This window comes from Bidens hawaiensis, unplaced genomic scaffold (assembly GCF_021521415.1).
Source record: "Bidens hawaiensis isolate Kalapana, Puna unplaced genomic scaffold, B.hawaiensis_p1.1 tig00038709_1, whole genome shotgun sequence".
Classification (NCBI taxonomy): domain Eukaryota; kingdom Viridiplantae; phylum Streptophyta; class Magnoliopsida; order Asterales; family Asteraceae; genus Bidens; species Bidens hawaiensis.
The window spans coordinates 131,508-151,399 of NW_027496816.1; the positions used below are offsets into that span (position 1 = coordinate 131,508).

At 33.1% G+C, this 19,892-nt stretch overlaps 2 protein-coding genes across 4 annotated transcripts; both read right to left on the minus strand.

Annotated features, from left to right (window-relative positions):
* Positions 1 to 667: 667 nt before the first annotated feature.
* Positions 668 to 4,598, minus strand: LOC143590656 (negative regulator of systemic acquired resistance SNI1-like). 3 transcript variants are annotated; one of them, XM_077071074.1, is made up of 15 exons: positions 4,323 to 4,598; positions 4,189 to 4,255; positions 3,546 to 3,639; positions 3,436 to 3,447; positions 3,187 to 3,276; positions 2,997 to 3,068; positions 2,728 to 2,809; positions 2,589 to 2,638; positions 2,253 to 2,465; positions 2,092 to 2,162; positions 1,779 to 1,848; positions 1,583 to 1,648; positions 1,321 to 1,476; positions 1,123 to 1,235; positions 668 to 894 (listed from the first exon to the last, which is right to left on the minus strand). In XM_077071074.1, exons 1-15 carry the CDS (start codon positions 4,426 to 4,428, stop codon positions 813 to 815), a joined length of 1,344 nt encoding a protein of 447 aa, XP_076927189.1. In that variant the 5' UTR covers positions 4,429 to 4,598; the 3' UTR covers positions 668 to 812. The 3 variants fall into 3 exon arrangements, with proteins under 3 accessions (XP_076927189.1, XP_076927191.1, XP_076927190.1); XM_077071076.1 differs by lacking the exon at positions 3,436 to 3,447; XM_077071075.1 differs by lacking the exon at positions 3,436 to 3,447 and having other exon boundaries at positions 3,534 to 3,639.
* A 6,043-nt stretch (positions 4,599 to 10,641) lies between these two features.
* LOC143590657 (GDSL esterase/lipase At5g45960-like) lies at positions 10,642 to 19,677 on the minus strand. The gene is made up of 5 exons (XM_077071077.1): positions 19,278 to 19,677; positions 18,922 to 19,052; positions 18,169 to 18,402; positions 11,047 to 11,314; positions 10,642 to 10,954 (listed from the first exon to the last, which is right to left on the minus strand). Exons 1-5 carry the CDS (start codon positions 19,555 to 19,557, stop codon positions 10,761 to 10,763), a joined length of 1,107 nt encoding a protein of 368 aa, XP_076927192.1. The 5' UTR covers positions 19,558 to 19,677; the 3' UTR covers positions 10,642 to 10,760.
* Between the last annotated feature and the right edge of the window lie 215 nt (positions 19,678 to 19,892).

The window sequence follows — 19,892 nt, forward strand, 5'->3', positions numbered from 1 at the left end:
AAGAAAGTAATTGGACATCTCAAAATGGAATTCTGCAATTGTACTTATTTTTTCAGGCACATGCATATTCCCAATGCAAGAATGTATAGATTCTCACATATTTTGTCCTTTCCGTTGAGTTTGCTATTTCAAAAAGCAGCAAACTACTCACATTGTTTGGTGAAAACATGTTGGAGTTCGCTTGTTCAGATATCGAATTACCTAATTGTGCTCACTTTCCAAATACCCACGCCACGTGTGATTATGAACACAATTTCCTTAATTTCATTCGTTAACTTTCCTGAGACTCAAAATATTAAATAACTCCTTTTGAAAACAATTCTCCTTTCAAATAGTGTACAAGCCACAAGATAATGTGTTGTAGTGCTTCATGTATGAAAAAATATCGGACTATCGGTGTCCATACTAATAAAACTGACACTGGATGTACCTGACCAACATTCGTGTGTTTTGAGTCTTATATGTTACGCCATCAGAAGCCCGGGGTAATTATGGTGATGCTAATTATGTCTATATGTAGTAAAATTTCATTGTATATTAACAATTATGAAAAAAAAAAGTTGAACGGCTAATACTATCAAACAAAACAACCCTATAACTTCATCAATTTCTTGAAATTGTAGTTAGTAAATTGACCTAAAACTATTGCCAAAAGCGGACAAATTGAATCATGAACACGCCTAAAAACACATGATAAAACTGTATGTTTGAAAAGGTAAAAAGATTCATAACCAATAACATCCACAACATAACACAAAGTGATTAGATTTGTACAAACTTCACTTGCTATAGTACAATTCTGATTGAAATTATTAGATCAAACTCGAGTTTCTTGACAGCATAACTGCAGCTGTGAAAAGAGCCTCTTTCCCAAATGACAGAATCCCTGTGTTCCTAGACGGACCATCATGAAATAATTTGCAATAATTAGAAACTAACATTTATTTTTTATATATTTTCTAAACGCAAAGACACACACAAACACCCTTTAATACATTCACATCCCTAATTAGATTGAGCATTAAAACCTAATTAGTTCTTGACTACAAAATGAAATATAACACGACAAATATATATAAAAATAATACTTAATTAAGTCTAACTAAATGACAAGAAGCTTACTTGTCTGTTTTTTCAAGACATTTGAAAGCGGAAATTATATTATTGCAGATATTGGGAAGAGAATTGTCTTCATTGGATTCAGTTAAATGCTCAGATGGTAGCAAAATATATGCCTGATCAAAGAGAAAGAATCAAGTAATTCAGTTTTAATTTAATTTTTCTATTTAAAAGTTCTTGCATAATGACACAGAAAATCACCTGAAAAGCATGTGCTAATAGCAACTGAGCTACTTCTGAACTTATCTTTTTTAAGATGTTTTTTGTGATGTTCTCATTTGAAAAGGAATTTAAAATTCCACCAAATGTTGAATCATTTGTCGACCCACCATTTGATCTCCTCGTGCGAACATTTGTCTGCAAAGTTATTTGAAAGATTAGAAATAAATAATTAAAAAAACTTTATATGTGGAATGCTTGAACTTCAATCTATTTAAACACAGAAGTGGAAATGATATATTACCTTGGGAATATACTTTTTGAAATACTGAATAATCATATCCAATTTTAGTTTTGGTTGATCCAAGGCCTAAAACAAAATCCGCACGTTGTTAAAAGCAGTCTCGATTTTGTGGGTCCCATTTCAACTGTCCCCACACTAAAACCATGGAACCCACAAAATATAAAAACATTGAATGACAAAAGGAAATAGAGCATACCTGAAAAAATGGGAATAATATATTTTTATCATAAGTAAGTTCGTCCATGATAATCTCTATGGCGGGGGTTCTGCAAAAAATTGAGGTAATACAATTCAAAGGTTGGATTAAAACAATACTAATACACTGATAACGTAATCTTTTGATTTATTAATAGATAGAGTTAATTATGAATTTATGATTACAGAAACAATATCACTACACTGATAAATCTTAAAAATAAAAAATATTTACGATTTTCATCCTGTTCAACCAAAAGGACACGTAAATGGTATGCCTTGAAGTGTAAAAAAAAATAATAAAATTGAACTACCTTGTACCATCGGCTCTTGTGGTCCAACCCTTAAGATCTGCTGCCTTCTTAGATGAATCCAGCTCAGTGATCTATTAATGTAAAAAATGCAACAATTAATATGTAATTTCTCCTTTTGAGAAAGAATAAACACACACATATGAAGGTGGCTAATAATTTACCATTAATAAAAGTTTCTGAACAGCAGCACATGTGGACTTTACTGCTTTAGGTAAGGCTAATGCAAGGGCGGTATGACATTTTTCAGTTGTTTCCGTTGATACAGTTTCTGCTGGTCTTATATCATGGCTACGTTTAGTTGAAAACTGAGATAATTCGCACATGGTGAATAAACAATCTTTAACTAGTTCTTTGTAGCTTATCTTCCGGGATACCTAAAATAATTCAACAGACAAGAAACTGAAAATGTTTATTTGAATACACAAAAGTAGGGTTAATGAAGAAATGTTAAAAATCTATAACCAAATAACACTGATGAGAAATTATTTATCACGCACCAAAATCATATTGAGCAATGACTCCCTCAAACTGACCCAATCTGAGTTTTCTGCATCAAGAAACACAATTAACTATAGAATTTGTTTTCTGGTTATATTTGAAAAGAAACGGGTCAAATAATGCATTTTTAACGCTAACCTGTAAATGCCAAATTACGGGGTACAAGATCCCCTTCAAGTACATTAACAAGATACTGGAATAGTAGCATAGTCCTCAAAGGCTGCAATAAAGTCACATGAAGATATTAATCTTTTTATATCCTCTTAATCACACCATAATATACAACTGATAGACAATATATCAAAATAATAATAATCAAATTTGCTGCATATCTCATGGTGTCTTTTTATATATTTCCAAGAAAGAGGTTTACATGAAAGTGATTTATGTTAAAGTTGAGAGAGAACCTCTGAAGTTAGTGCTTTAGTATTTGCTAGATCCGTCACTTTAGAAAGTTCTTCTATCAGATGATGAAATTCCTGACCCATAAACAAGAGCATATGTGTATATAACAGTTAAAAACATATAACTCAACATAATAAGCCTTAGATCAGTAACCTGATCTATTATTATGTTAAAATTGGTAATATAACTCACAGTAACATCAACTGATCCACTAATTTTGTCATTATCTTCTTGTTTCTCACTATATGTGACATCCGTGCCAAGTGAAAATGGTGACCATGCCTACATTGCAACAAGTGTCCAAACAATTGACAATGGCATTAGTTTATAAATCAAATTTACAAAATACATCAAATTGCTGCAAATATTAAGAACTAATTCGTAACGCTTGAGAGATGAAGGTGAACATGATTCTGAACATTCAGTCGCTAAATGATATACCTGCGGGAAACGCTGCAATGAAAACAACAATATATAATTAATAACGTATAAATCCAAAAACAAACGAATTAACAAATAAAAAAAGTCTTTTTAAGTACATAATGTAATACCTTATCTAAATCAAGCAAAAGTTGATAGCTTGACATCATCAAATCCAGTGAGCTCTCAACTTTCAATATCTGGAATATTGCCGTATACATTTTGCTATAACACAATATACCAACCATCAATAGTCACACAATACATTTTGCAAACTTAAAAATCATACAGAATAGAGGTGTCAACGAGCCAAACCGCTCGTAAACTACTTGAGATCGGCTCGTTAAAAGCTTGAATCGAGCCAAACAAGCCTAGAAGAGCCTATTATTTATGTAAATTTTTATTTTACTATATTAAATATATAAACTTATAATAACTATTGCTATGTATATAATTATGAAAAAATAAGCAGCTAATACATATGTTATATATAAAATATATGATAAATATATATATATATATATATATATAATAGGCTTAAATAAATAAAAAATAATATTTAACTAATAAACAACTCAAGCCCAAACCGACCTTGAAAAACTATTTTCAAGTTGAGCTTTAGAAATAAAGGTCGAAACGGGCAGACCTCGAGCTTGAAAACCAATTCACTAGCCGAGCTTGGCTAGGTTACACTCGTAATTATTACAAAACATTTCATCAAACACTTGGTGGGCATAATTTCACAAACTCAAAACTAAAGATAAATGAATTTACTTTGTGGGTGCAGCTGCATTCTCATTAACAAGGAACCCAGAACGCACAGCTTCAAGAAAAGATAACCCTAAAACACAAAACCCATAATTTACAAAACCCTAAAATAATCAAAATAATAATAACAATTTACGTACTGTCATCGGCTATGTGTTGAGACGATTTGCTGAATGAATATGTGTCGAGAATGGCCATGGTGTTCTCTTCCATTCCTCCATATCTGCGTTTTGTGCTCATTGTCATCAAGAGATTTTGATTGTTTAACTAGGGTTTTATCAGATTGGAGTTGTGTGATGAATTTAAACACACAAAGATGAGGTTTTGATGTTGATTTTACTTAAATCTTGAAGCAAAAGATTGGGAAATGGGAAGTAGAGATAATATACTCTTCGTTTTCCCTCCAAAATTTGGGAGTTTCGATATGTTTAAATGGCTTGAGCTCGGCTCGTGTTGAGCTTTTCTTTTTCTAAAGTCGGAACTTGACTCATGAGTTGGTTTTTCAGGCTCAGGTTTGATTTGAATTTGACTCGTTTATTAATTAATTAATTTTTATTTTTAATTATTTTTATAAATTTTGAGAAAAATCTCAAATAAGCTTAAACTTGACTTGAACTCAGTTGTGTAGTGTAAAATTAATACTTAAAGGCTTCAAAGATGTACAACTTAAAATTTAAAAGGGTTTCTTAAGACTCGATGAGCTAAAACTAGTTTCGAATACAAGACTTGTGCTTGAGCTCGATAATTAAATGAGCTTTATTTGAGTTTCAGCTTGAGCTTGAAAAGGCTTAACTCGTTTCGAGCCTTTTATCAATCCGATCTCGAGTAGTGCACAAGCGGTTCGGCTTGTTTGCACACTAAAGACAATTAAGCTCTTTCAAAAGTTTTAAATTTTGGAGATTTTTACATATATCACTTTACCAATAACCTTTATTATATATATACCAAATCTTTAGCAATAAATACATATTTTCCCTTTTCGTATGAATTTATCGATTTACCCTCTCTGTGATTTAAATATTTCATTTTGAGTTCTCCACCATCAAATTTCATGAAAACCAGAGAGACTGATTTCAACCATTACTAAAAAGAAATCCCATAAAAACTAGTTCAAATTACTGTAATTTCCTCATAATATGGTTCCATCCATATTAAAATTTCAACAACTAATTCTTATACACGCAATACATCCACTTTATGTGTTCATACTATACCACCATGCTACTCACTTTCAAATCAAACACCATCGGAAGCCTTCATCGCCTTTGAAAACTAGCCACTGTCATGAATAAGGTTCCAAAAGTCACTAGGCGGATCCTAGGCGGTCGACTAAGGTGTTGGATGTACTCGGAGTACTTAGAAATGGTAAATATAAAGATAATTAAATTTTGGATACTATATATATGTCAAATATAATAAGTTCGCTAATATTTATAACAAAATAAGTGAATATCAATATAAATAAATAAATGCATTTTAAATATTAAATTATTCTAAAATTATTTAATTAATAGTTAAAAACAAATGATATTCTCTTTTTTTTAATATTTTAGAAATATGAATTATGTTTTATTTTTTAAGTTAAAATTGGCCCCAATTGACCGAGTAGATGTGATTATAGCTAAAGGTTGACCACCTTCGATTGATTCTTAGTAATTAGGCGGAGTTAAAGAAACTCCTATCGGTGTCATACATTGTAGCGAGTACTTGGGGATTGATCTTCATATTTCCCTGTATTGGGTTACGTGTTCTTCCGGCTCAGTTGTGCCATCATAGACTTTCATGTTGGGAGTTGGAAACGCTTTGGTATCTCAGCATCACAGATGGGTGGAGAAAACCTGGATATCCTGTGACTTCCACCTGGAATTTCAGGAATAGTTCTGACCACTCCTGAAACACTAGATATCACATCCTTTAACTTTTGTAGCTCCTTAGCCATAGCTTGATTGAGACATGTATTATGCATAAAGCCGTGGTTAGTGTCTAAGGATACATTATTGTAACTGTTACCTCTTGGTTGACTGAAAGATGGTATCCCAGAAGAATATCCAGGATAGGGTGTCTCAGCCACGACAGTTGGTCCACCGGGAGCGATAGTTTGCATAGGAATAAGGCCTCCTTCATGTACCTCCGACGGGCTTTGGCGTTGGATTCCTAAGGATCCCTGAATCTGCATAAAGGATCCTTGCTGTTGATACTCGGAGGGTCCTTGATGCAATGTTCCTAAGGATCCTGAATGACAGATGGAGGATCCTTGTTGTGGAGATATAGAGGATCCTTGTTGAAAGATACCTAAAGATCATGGTTGAAGAATAGAGGGTCCTTGACCTTCTTGAACACGTTGGGCCATGGATCCTGGAGTGGTGAAATCTAGTATCCTAGGCACCAAGGTAGTTTGATCCTTCGCTAACCTTTTTTTCTTTCTTGATGTCTTCAATCTCACGCAGGATCCGGTTAGTTTTGTTCTGCTACCCCATATAAGTCATAACCTGTGAACATAAAGCAGAAATATCATCATTAGTGGTTACCGCAGGAGTGGTAGTAGAGGATTTTGATCCTTGGAAGACTGGATCTTTCGGCTTGTTCTCAGTAATGTTGATCTTTTGCAATCCTGCGGGGGGGAGGATGCATCGACAAAGAGATTTTGGATGAAAGAGAAACAGATGATGACATAGTGGTTGAAGCAGATGTTTAATGAGAGGTCATTGATTATGGTATTGGTTGAAAATGTTGAAAATTGGTGAGAATTTTTTTGGATTGAAGCACCACTTGTCTCACAGTGGGCGCCAACTTGTTTATGTCAAAAATCGGTTTCAAGGATAATGTAACCAAATTAGTTTTTTGAGGTAAGTTGCTTGAATGACAATGGTGATTATATGAGTAAATATGGAAATGAACACAATGATTTTGTTACGAGGAAAAACCCTTAATTAATATGAGATCACCGACATAAAAACCCCGGGCGCTGACAATCGTCTATCACCAATATTATTAGTAAACAAAGAAATGTAGTACAAAACGAGAGCTAAGGCAGCGATTACAAGAGAGAAATCTAGGTGTGTGTGTGTGTGTTACAGGTGCGTGTATTTCATATATCTTTTATTACTTCCATAGCCTCTTTATATAGATAAAATACAAACTAATAACTAAAATTCCTACTTTCTCGTACCTAATCAAGATCATTAATTCATATTGCCGTTTCATGCTTGACCACGTCTTTTTTAATGACTTTGATAGCGAAATAATAGGTTGGACTCGGTCATTAGCCATTTTACCTGCGTTAATATTAATAATATAAAGAGAACAATAATTAGTAATCAATAATAAGTACTGAGGGTCCTTGATTCTAACAAGATCCAGAACACATGCTAAGGATAACTGATCTAGAATATATGTCAGGATAATATATCCACAAAATCAAATTCCCGAGCCCTAACACCTATTATGGATTGATAGTTTATTATTAATTCTGTTTTTCGTTTATGACTAATAGCACCCGAAACCGAACAATCAAATCACACGTGATTGAAGACGATTATGGTTAGAGTTTGTTTCACTCTTCTTTTAAATTGTTATATCAGGTTATGTTGGTTTATTATTTGGTTATTTACGTTACGAGCAAAGAAAATTATGTTGTTTTAATTATAGGATTGTAGTTTTTGTTTCTAGGATACTCAAAACCCGATTAATCCAGCAAGAAAAAACCCGAACCCGAAAAACCCGTGAGAGATTTAGGTTGGGTTTCAGGTCAAGATATAAAACTTTGAAACCCGAATAACCCGGTCCGAAAAACAAACCCGAAAAACACCCCTAGTTAATATATATATATGTAACTAAAAATCAAACGACACCATCACAAGCGGTAAAACTACAGACCGACCAAAATTTTCAAGTAGCTTTATAGTTTTTCCCTGGTTAGGAGTGGTTGTCGGCTACTAGTTTTGGTGCTTGTAAATAAAAGAAGAAGAAACTAACAACGAATGTATATTTAAGAAGTCAACCCTTAACACTTAACACACTTACTCATCATGAGTGGGTCGAACACTTTCAAGTTGTTAACCCAAATATTTATAGTGGTGAATTAGGGATGAACTGTAATTGATAAGTTATAAGATATAAGATCTTAAGTTACATTTAATTAAAACTACATAGTTTTGATTGATTACACCTCAAAGCTTAAATGCCTAAAGTATTGTGTGTGTATATATATTTATAGAAAATGGTTCAAATAAGAATAAGGAGTTTCCTAGGAATGGTAAAAACCAACAAATTTTTGACATGTGGCATTACAAATAATGGTAAAAGAATAATTCTAGGAAACTATGTCGGTTATAATGATAAAATAGTATTTCTAGGAAATTATGTCGGTTATTGGTAATTTTGAATCTCAACCATTGATTAACATGATCCAATAGCTATGATTTATTCCTAGTCTTCATAGAAAACTACTTATTTTTAGGATAACCCTCCCATATATATATATATATATAATGAAACTCACGAGGGGCATACATCATAGCCAAAACACATTAGATAGTACATGTCACACCCCGACTTAGGGCCTAGGCAGTTGGTACCTGTTTTGTAAATATATCAGAGTTTATGGGTTATTTTTAGCGGAAGACTTTAGGTTTGAATATAATATTAATTTACATTGAAAATTTACTCGGGAATTAAATACCCGAGTATTAGTTTACAAAAGATACGTTTCTTATTACAAGGATTTAGTTTGTCAAAACGGAGCCATCTTGTAAGCGCCTCTATCTTCATTAAGACTCCAATCCTTGTTAATGCTACTTATCTTTAATTACCTGCAATGGGTTGGAAAAATACGTCAGCTATATGCTGGTGAACACGTATGACGATTACAATACAAACATAGTTTTCTTGACAACCTTAGCGGAAGCATTACTACTTCCGGTATATGTACCACTGCTCTACACCCATAACGGTATTCTCCGAGCCAAACGGCCCTGAACAGAGAACTGGTCATGACCGTTTAAGCCCGCGGCTACCTTGCCTTTGATTGATTGATTGAGCTTTAACAGTTATGTTTGGATCCAGACACATGCGTATTCGGTCTGAGTTGATTTTATTCTCTACTTTGAATTATAACGTTATAGAGATTGCATGATCTCATGTAGACATTGATTGACTCGTTAAAACAAACACCTGTTCGTCTCATTGAGTATAAATATGTTTGACTGATTGAAAAGGTTGACGTATTCACCTATACCGTCGGTGTTGGAAAACCTTGATTGATTGATTGATTGATTGATTGTGAATGATATTAACCTATACATAATAGGTTTGTATAAATACTTGAATGATGTTTTTATTAAGCTATGATTGCTAGGCTTAACCTTGAAATCGTTTATCTTTGATTATGAATGAAAACACTTAGTTTTTATGTGACGTTTGATGTAGCATGCTTTGGCTTATAGGTTATAACACGTTGGTAAGTTTCTCCAGGTAAGTAAACGGGTCCCCCGGTTGATTGGGATTTGTACGAATTACTTTTCTTTAAGCAAGAAACTTACTACTAATGATATCACCCTTACAGTTAATACATGTCCGTCAAAATATATCTTTGATTAACATTACTTAGTTATGAAGTAACGTTTATGAAAACTCGTTTATGAATGTTTATAGAATGTTTATAAAACCTTTCAAGGTTAAAGACCATAGCCTTGATTGATTGTCTAAGCTATAATTCAAATAACTTAAACATAACTCCTACCTTAATGCGGAGACTTAGATTGATAATAAGAAAAAGGCAGGATCTTTATCTACTCGATTGTATGATTGCTAACTTGATTATAACTTCGTTCCTTCACGAACTACGAGAAAATGGCACGTCGGCTTGGCACAGCAATGGGGCACGCCTTTCGAGGTTAAGTGTGTGTATAAGAAGGTGTGATGGGATGGATTTGGCTTCAAACCCGTTCTTCCCTTTTATAGGCGAATTTAGGACCCCTTCGCCGTACACGATGGGTTCCTTTACCCCGTCGCGTACTGCGGCGCCGCAATTTAACGCCGCCTTACCAGCATGTGACACATGGCCTGTCATATCGTGCCACGTGTTGACACGTGGTTGGACACGTGTCCACTGATTCAGCAAAGCCATCGCGCTACGCGATGTGCTTATGTATGCCCCGTCGCGTATCGCGATGGGTGAAGTTTTCGAAATATTCGTTTTTGATCCCTATACTTTCTAAGTTAATATTTTAGGCTCAAATTTTTATAGGGTAAAAGACGTGGTGTTACAGTACATGTAACTAACTATAACTAACCAATATAGCATTAGACCGGATAATACACACGGACGACTATAACTAACTAATCTAGCATTGAACAGGAAAATACTAATGAACCACAATCCTATATCATCCCAAATTAATAATGAATGAAAATCATCAAAATATATATTATAAAATTGAATAATTAAACGATGCACAACTTTGATTATACTTCGAATCAAAATACAATGGCATGTATAATTCAATACATTTTTTTTACAAATGGTGAAAAAATGATTGTATCATAACATTGGACTTAAAATTTCAATGAATATTCCTTTACTTCTTTACCAGGTAATCGATGACAGGTCGAACTGATTCAAAAAATATCCTATACACGGTTTCGGTTGGGTGTATAGAATCCCAAAACACAAATTTAGATGCATCGGGGCATGTACTTGACTTAGGATTGCATAGAACCGTCGTTTCTAATAAGCCAGTCCCACAACAACCGCGCTTTACTTCCTTAAACCCTAGAATACACACACACATTGTAAAAGAGATAAGTTTGTAGCCATAAAAGCGTACGTCTGTACCAAACATAATTAAAAGGAAATGAACTTACCATACTTATGGCCTACAATCACATCAAATAAGGTTGAATAAGCATCAAGATAGGTTATTCTACCACCTTGTTGTGCAAGATCAAGTTGCATGAGATTTAACCGAGTTTGGAGCATGGAATTGTAAATCCTCCCTACTGATGAGAAGTAATCAATACAACCGCGATCAAAAAGTGCGTTATCGGAGAAAAGAGTGATGACGATAGGCAAACAACCCATCGGAGGTAGACCCACAACTCCAATTTTACGAGCTCCTTCATTTCGCAAACCCTAATTGAATAAAGAAAATAAAGTTATTGATATTATGATAATTTAAATAAAATAATAGAACGATAAAAGTTATTAGGTTTTTAAAAGATTGTTGTTATTTTTTATTTTTTTCCCTTAAACATGTGTTTTACGCAGTGTTTAAAAAAAAAACGATTAAGCTGGCCGGTTCAACCGGTTGAACCGGATTTCAATGAGCAGCCCAGTATTTTGTACCTGGTATATTTCAACGGTTTTATGGAACATCAAACCAGCCGGTTTCACAGAAAACTGGTTTAAAAGGCCATCAATTTTTTTATGTTGCATGCCCTTTTCTTTGTATATGTTACTTATTTCATGTGATTTTTGTATATTATGATTATATGTAACTAAAACTTCCTTATTTATTATTGTAGGAAATTAAAGTACGTATACTTTTGTTGATGAGGATGGCGATGAGAGTGAATTTCAACTTTTAAGCGATCGTGAACTCGATGCATACAACACTCTGATGGCATAAATCTGTTGCACGCCTTTATTTTAAAATAACTTCTTGTTTGAAAATCAAATGCTTTTGTATTGCTTTTTGAATATGGCTTAGCTTTTGAATGATGTTTTATTATGGAATCATGTTTTTTTTTGGAGTTAAAGTAGCATTTATATGAATGAAATTATAAAGTAAGCTATATAACCCAGTTGAACCTTCCGATACAACTCGTTCAACTGATCATACCATTTTTAGTGCAATTCGATACGAAAAAACAGTGGCGAAGCTTGGACTGAAGCACCGGGGGGGGGGGGGGGGGGGGGGAGGGGCGATCTCAAAATGTATATAAAATTTCACAAACGAGGGGGGCTCAAATTTCGGCCGAAAAAGCTAAATTTACACTACGTATAAAAAATTTCGGCCGAAAACGGGTAAATTTACACTACTGCGTAAAAAAGCAGGGGGGCCAGGCCACCCCCGGGTCCCAACTATACTTCGCCCATTGAATAAAATACCGTTTTTTAAAACAACGGTTTTACGCAAGATTTGATTTTGGAACCTTTTCACCACTTAATATCAACTATTTAATAAATATCAAATGGTTCTAAACTTCTTCTTACACTTCTCACATAAAATTCTACATGATACTTCTTTCTCTCTCACATATACACCGAGAATGAGCGAAATGGTACAAAGTGTAAGAAACCGCCATAACCCGTTACACGCATTTTAGCTGAGGAGATAAATGGCCATATATAGTTATATTTTCAAGTCACATAATCATGTAGCAGGTTATATAATCAAATACCATATATCTGTAATTAAGTATCGCATACATAATCAGGTATAATTTATAGGTATAAAAGGCCCATATAACTAAGTACCAGTTTATATAATGACGTACTAGATTATAAAATTATGTACCTTTTTTAAAGATTCAAAAAACTATATTAATACTTTAGTCAAATTGAAGATAGTAAATTTAAGTATTTTACGTTATTTATTATTTTTTATTATTATTTTAAAATAACTAAGTATTGAATTATTTGGTTTTTTAATTTTTTTAACCACAATTTTTTTCCATCTAAATTAACCTTAACTTTGCACTTATAAATATTTAAGCTCAGTATCTTATGATATGAAAAGCAAATATCATATGGGTAAACTTAGAAAAGAAAGGGAAGACAAAAATGAGAATTGTGAGAATGATTTATGATCATACAAAAAACTCTTTAAAAATAAATTTAAATTTTTTTAAAAAAAAATCATAACTCAAAACATAAATAAATAAGAAAAAATTTGAAAAACTAAAATGTTTCCGCCATCATTCCTGTTCAATTTTTTTTCTAAATTGACGAAAAGATACAATGCCGAGATTAAAAACACAAAGACGAAAATAAACAAAAGACACAATTATAACTAAAAAACACACAATGAATCGCAAAATATAACACAATACCGAACAAAATATAGCACAATGTTGAGTAATATAACACAATATACAGAAAAAAGACAATGTAAAAAAAATACAATCAATGACGAAAATAAACACAAAACCCAATGATATACAAAAAGACACAATAATCTTTTTCACTCACATTGTGTCTTTTTATTTTAGAATGAGAAAGTCGGTGAAAACATTTTTGTGTTTTCACTTTTATCATTTTTTTAGTAAATTTTGAGTTATGTTTTTTGTATTGGTTATTTTTATTTTTTTAAAGGTTCTTTTTATGTAGCTACAAATTATTTTTATCATTCTTATTTTTGTTTCTCTTTATAAAATAACTTAACTCATACCATATACACGGTGATTTATAAAAAAATAGTGAAATTAGAACGATTTAACCCCACAAAAAGTCAAAGAATGATGACCATCATCATTATTATTATTAGACCCCTCGCTATGGGGCGCTAAGGAGGCAGAAGGCGGGCGCTGATGGGCGCTCATAAACACCAAGGGGCGCCCTTGGTGGTGGGGCGCGCTCCTGACCAGCGTCGCAACAATCGGCGCGGACGAGGGGTATTTTGGTAGGGCACTCTCTATCTCTCACACACATACATATGTATGTATATATATATATATAAATATAATGGGCACCCTTGGTGTATTAAATCATAGCGGGACATATTTGAGGTGGGACTTCGATGCCTTTAGTGTTTACGTGGCGCTGACGTGACACGTTGGAGGGGCTTCAAAGCCCCCCCACCATAAAGAATAGCCTTATTACCTTATTTATGTAATTATTAATTTAGATCTTCACACCACTTAATTTTAACTATTAAATAAGCTATCAAATGGACATAAAATCCTTTATAAATTTTTCGCTGAGCTACCTATATGAGTTTAATGGGTTATGCATAATATTATTATGACTTTAAAATTCTCCGATATAGTATATAAAAGACTCGACTTTGCAATTTAAAAGGGGATAGCGAAACAACGCTTGTTGCCCGTTTCCTTCTATTTCGATATAAAAATAGTTCACAAACGATTAAGTTGCTCTCTTTTAATATGATCTCACCCTAAAATAATAATGATAAGACAAAATGACAAAAGACATCCTTTATGTTTAATCGTTTTTTTAGTGAACGTCCTTTAGCTAAGGAAATGGCAGAAAACATCCTTTACATTTAGAAACTCTATCACATTATGTCTTTTGATCCTAATCCAGTTAACCTTTCTCCTTAAATCTAGTCATGTGCAAACACATGAGGGTATTTTGGTCATTTTACTCTTGAAAATTAATCATCTTTAGGTTAGTGAATGATTCAGAGTTAATATTATTTTAATTTACAATATTAAAATAACCAAAATACCTCCATGTGCATGGCACATGACCATATTTAACGAAAAAGGTTAACTGGGTTAGGATAAAAAGATATAATGTAATAGAATTTTTAAATGTAAATGATGTTTTATGTTATTTCTTTTGTTAAAGAACGTTCACTGAAAAAACGATTAATCATAAAGGATGTTTTTTTTGCCATTTTTAATAACAATTATTAATAGTACTATAATTAATAGTTAACCATCGCTTTCTAAATTAACACAAAAGTTGATGGTTACTTATGACGTTGACAATAATATAACTATATTTGTTAGCCATTTATCATTTTCTCAATTATTAGGAGGTTGGTGCAATGGTACCCCTTTGAAAGAAAGATTTTAGGGCCGCATGAGGGGAACGTTGTTCCCAATCTATATAAAATAATTTAAAACTCTTAACTATAACATATATTTTTTAATAAAATTATGAGTGATAAAAATAGGTTATACAGTTTAATAATATCTGCTTTGTTTTATTTTTTGTTAAAATAAATTATGTGGGGTACTGTATAATTAAAAAAACACACAACGTGATACCTCTATGACTTGTAGTAGTCACCGGGCAATTAATTCGGGTATAAAATATAAACCACAAAATAATATATGATTTTTTTTCTTTGTTTTTTTGTTTGTTTTTTTTTCTCTGTTTTAAAGACTAAATGTTACGTACAGTAGTACTCTACACATATAGTGGGCATGCATGGAGTTACTAGGGTTTGGGGATGATATCTTCGATCTATAAATTTTAGGTGGGAGGGGTGCTTTATTAATCATGTATCTTAAGTTATGCTAAGTACCACTCATGCAATGTCATGTCATTTACACTATCAACTATTCTAAAACACATTAATCACAAACGACACTAGTCTCAAATACTCTAAAACTATTTTTTCCTTATTTTAAAAACTAAAAAAATATAAAGATGATGAATAACTGGGTAGGTAAAACCGAGGGCCTTCTTGCACTCCTCATTCATGCTTCTTGATCAGTGACTTTAAATCTCACGCACTATTCTAATAGTAAGTAATGACATACCCTAAGAGAGTAAGAGGGTATCTTACCCGATTATGGTATCCACATGATATCGATCCTGCCATTATATGGATACGGGGCCAGGTATGATTGAGCTTTATGAGGTAAAAAACAACATATAATTTTAATTAAGTTAGTAGCTGGATCAATTCATTATCCCTTAAAAGGCCAACAATATTGATGTTAACCCAAAGCCTAGGACCACATATAAACCCTCCAGTCCCATCCAACTCATTTATGATGTACACTATTTATTCATTTTGTTTCTAGATATATTCTGATCCAGTGATCCATCCATAAAATTTCATCTTGCTCGTGGCCATTTTGCCGGTAATCTCGATCTGGACGTTGTGTTTTTGTTTTTCCTACGTGGTTGATCATTCCCTCATCCAATCCCGAGCCCACTCTGTTCAACCTTATTTGTTAATTTTAAGACAAGATATTACTTTTGTTTTATGAGAGACAGTAGATAGAATGGATGATCAGACAATGCATCAAAGATAATTCTCTTGATATTAGTATTAACATAAAAATGTATACTATTATAATATATAAGTTTTTGTAAAATAAGTTAAAAGAGATTATATGATTAAAAATATGGGTTTTAATCAATTCACACTATCAAACAGTATCACAAATGGACGATTCCGAAAAAAAAGTAAAAGAAACAGGTTTCCACAAAACCAAAATTATACTTTTGTAATATTAATTAGTTAAATAAAATAAGTTAAAGAGATTATATGATTAAAAATATATTTTAATCTCACTATTCAATATAATCACAAATGGACGATTCCGTCAAAAAAAAAGTAAATAAAATGGGTTCCAACAAAACCAACGAAGTCTAGACTGTGAAAACTTTTTTTTTTATCATAATCTATGGGAATTATGTTGGTAATTACTAACGGATCCAGACGTTGGTAATACTCATTTGATTTAATAGTATATATTTTGATCTTTTAAAATCACTTATATTTTAATTTCCCCATTTTTTTTTTCGAACGGTGACTTTCTCAGTTAAGGGTAATCACAACTCCAACGAGAGGAGCCCCACCATCCAACTCAGGCGAGACTATGTTGTCTTAGCCGGATCCACGCTGGCATCCGAGTTTGGCTTAGGCGTTCCTGGTAAAACCCGGCATCCCCAACCCGCCCGAAGACACGACAGTCGAGTTAACCAGAACGAGTCTGGAAACAAACGGTAAAATCCAGGCGGCATCGGGATTCGAATCCAGGCCAAAGGCCGGGTCATCCACCATTTGCCATGTGAAATGACCACTCCAATGGAATGGCACCCACTTAATTTCCCCATTTGATCCATTTTACATTAAACTTTGAGAAATTAATTAATAAGTCTAAATTGCCACAATTTATATGCAAGCTAGCTAAATTGCATTTGTTATGATAAAAAAACTATTTAAGAATCAAACTATGTAAAAAACAATTATGGATAATTAACATTAGCATTCATTGTTCTTGAATTTAATATTTCAGACTGATACTTAATTGTGCTTGACTTTTTACTTTCAGTATACTTAAAAAAGTAATAAATAAAAGAAAACACTATATATTATTTTGAACAATTTATTTATGTCAATTTTAAAAGTTGCATCGTGCTTTTCGATTAGGTGCTATGGGTGTGAACGACCCTCCACGAAACATTACTACCCCAAACCATTATGAACAATGTATGTTTAACGCCGGTCAAACCATTACGTACTACCCCAAACCATTATGAAGTATATATGAACAATTTATGTTTAACGCTGGTCAAACCATTACTACCCCAAATATATTGGCGCCAAACAAAGTAAATGCCTCTTTTGGTGCTAGTATAGTAACTAGCGAGGGGCAACTCTAAATAGTGGGGCCAGCTATAAATCTAGCCAATCACAATACCCTCTTATTTTCAGTAAACTACTACACGACAGTTAGTGACGTGACGATTTGTGAATGCCTTTCATAACACTCGGCCTTATAAGTTAAAATCAAACTCAATTAATAAATATAAGTTTTTAAGCATAGTGCATTCATATTATTTGGAGATTCAGAAATGACTTGGTGTTTGAGAAGACTCGGCATAACAAAGAAACGATATTTGATGAAATTTTACATTTCTCATTCTTATGGTATAGTAGCAGAAATCGTAAATGTAATATTTCTATGATCGAGTGGCTAAAAAACCTTCTATTTTATTTGTAATGTTTTGTGTTTGTTTGTTCTAGCTACTTGCTAGGACTGTTTTTTTTTATTTATATAAAATACCGCATTTGAAAAAAATATTGGCAAAATTCCTGAATTCATTTATAGTCCTATATAAATGATCTGAAAGAACGAAAATGAATAGGAAGGATAATGTGTTTCAATTTTTATTTTGGGTGGGGTGGGCCAAACCACACACCCATGAATATGACACATGAGCAAGATTTATACCCTTATCCGTTAGTTTTATTGGTTATTTTGTAAGATGACGTGTACTCTTGAAACAAAACATTTAACTACAACAATATTATTTAGGTAGAAGAAACAAACCTGGATGAAATCCAACTGTTGTTTCATCACGAAATCCATGTAGGCTGGAAGAGTGTATTTTTGTCTTCTAATCGGTAATGTAAAATAATTAACGACGAAGTCGTTGGTACCCGCGCTCACGATAAAGAGTGCATTGTTAACAAGCTCCATTGTTTTCGCTATCCCAAGCTTTGCGGCTAATCTTGTTTTGTACTCTCTGAAATACTCTAATTGTCGTGGCAATGGAATTACGTTCTGGAAAACAAAATCGATCACTGAATGCACACTCAATAACATATACATGCATACGTTAAATACTAATAAGAATATGTTCTTAAGTTATTTAAATATGTAGAGTTATTTATTTATTTTTTGTCTCATTTCCTTTCTTATTAAATTAATATATCTTGAGAAACTTATTCAGTTTTAGGATAACGGTTATGTTATAGCTACACCATCCCTATTTGACTTCACACCATCAAACGGTCGGCTACAAAACACTTAGGCAGTTGTTTTGACCAAAAAAGTAAACTTTTGAAAATAATCCATCACATCGGTTGTTTAAACGATATTTGGAAAATCGTTTGGACCACAGGGTGGTCAAAACTTCAAAAATTATTGGTCAGAAAGACCGTTTGTCCAAATGGCGGTCAGACCTTTAACCGGATGACCGTTTGAAATGATGTGTGATTAGATGTCAGATGGTGTTTGCACAAATCATGTTATGTAAGTGTGGAGAGAGAGAGAGAGAGAGAGAGAGAGAGAGAGAGAAACGCTTATTGTTGGCGTAAGAGGATCAAATCCGGATCCAGCAGAAGCAAAACTGACACCAGTCATCAAATCATGAACAGTAAGTGAAGGGTCCAAATACGGAGGAACAATTTCCTTAACACCAAGATACCTAGCTACAAACATCCAAAACAACAACATTTGTTTAAACATGTTAAAAACAAGAATGCATCATCCAGGACATACCCTTGTACCACCGTTTGTGCTACAAGGGTCGAAGTCCCCTGTGAATTTTTTGTATTACTTTTAGAATGTTAATATCTCAGCCGACCCTTGTGAGTATTATATAGTTATAGTCCACTGAGAAAATTTCCGTGACATCATCTTATGTGACAACTTACCAATCAAATCACTAGCAAGTAGACCATTTGTAAACCTTCCGGTTGGTTTCTTGTTTGGAAAATCCCTCCCATAAGGTGGGAAATTACCCTTAAAAGGAGTCAAAATGAAGTTATTGTTTCCAGGGTCAGAAGTGGAGTCTCCAAACACCAAAACAGCAGAAACCTTAGGACCCTGCGTGGCTGTATATTGTGTGTGGGCATAGGAGATGAAGATAAGATGAATATGGAGTACTAAGAAAAATGTAAGTTTCAGAGAAGAAATCAAATGGGAAATTGGCATTTTGGAAGGAGATTCAAGGAGAGTAGATATGATGCAACTACTATAAAGAACAATGATATAAAGATTGTTAACTTGCGTGCGTACTTATAATATAATGGTCTTCCAAGTTTGGTTGGTTGGTTTGACTATATGTTTGCATATTCACCCTCTAGATTAATGGTTGTTTAACTTTATATAATACATTTATTTTTACTAGCTAATTTATTACGTACACCACCAACCTATATGACATATAGTATAGGATGTATTTAATGGTGTAGACAGTACATAAATATACGAACACTAATATATATAATAACGTTTGAATATATGTGCTATTTGTACGCTTTGTTGCC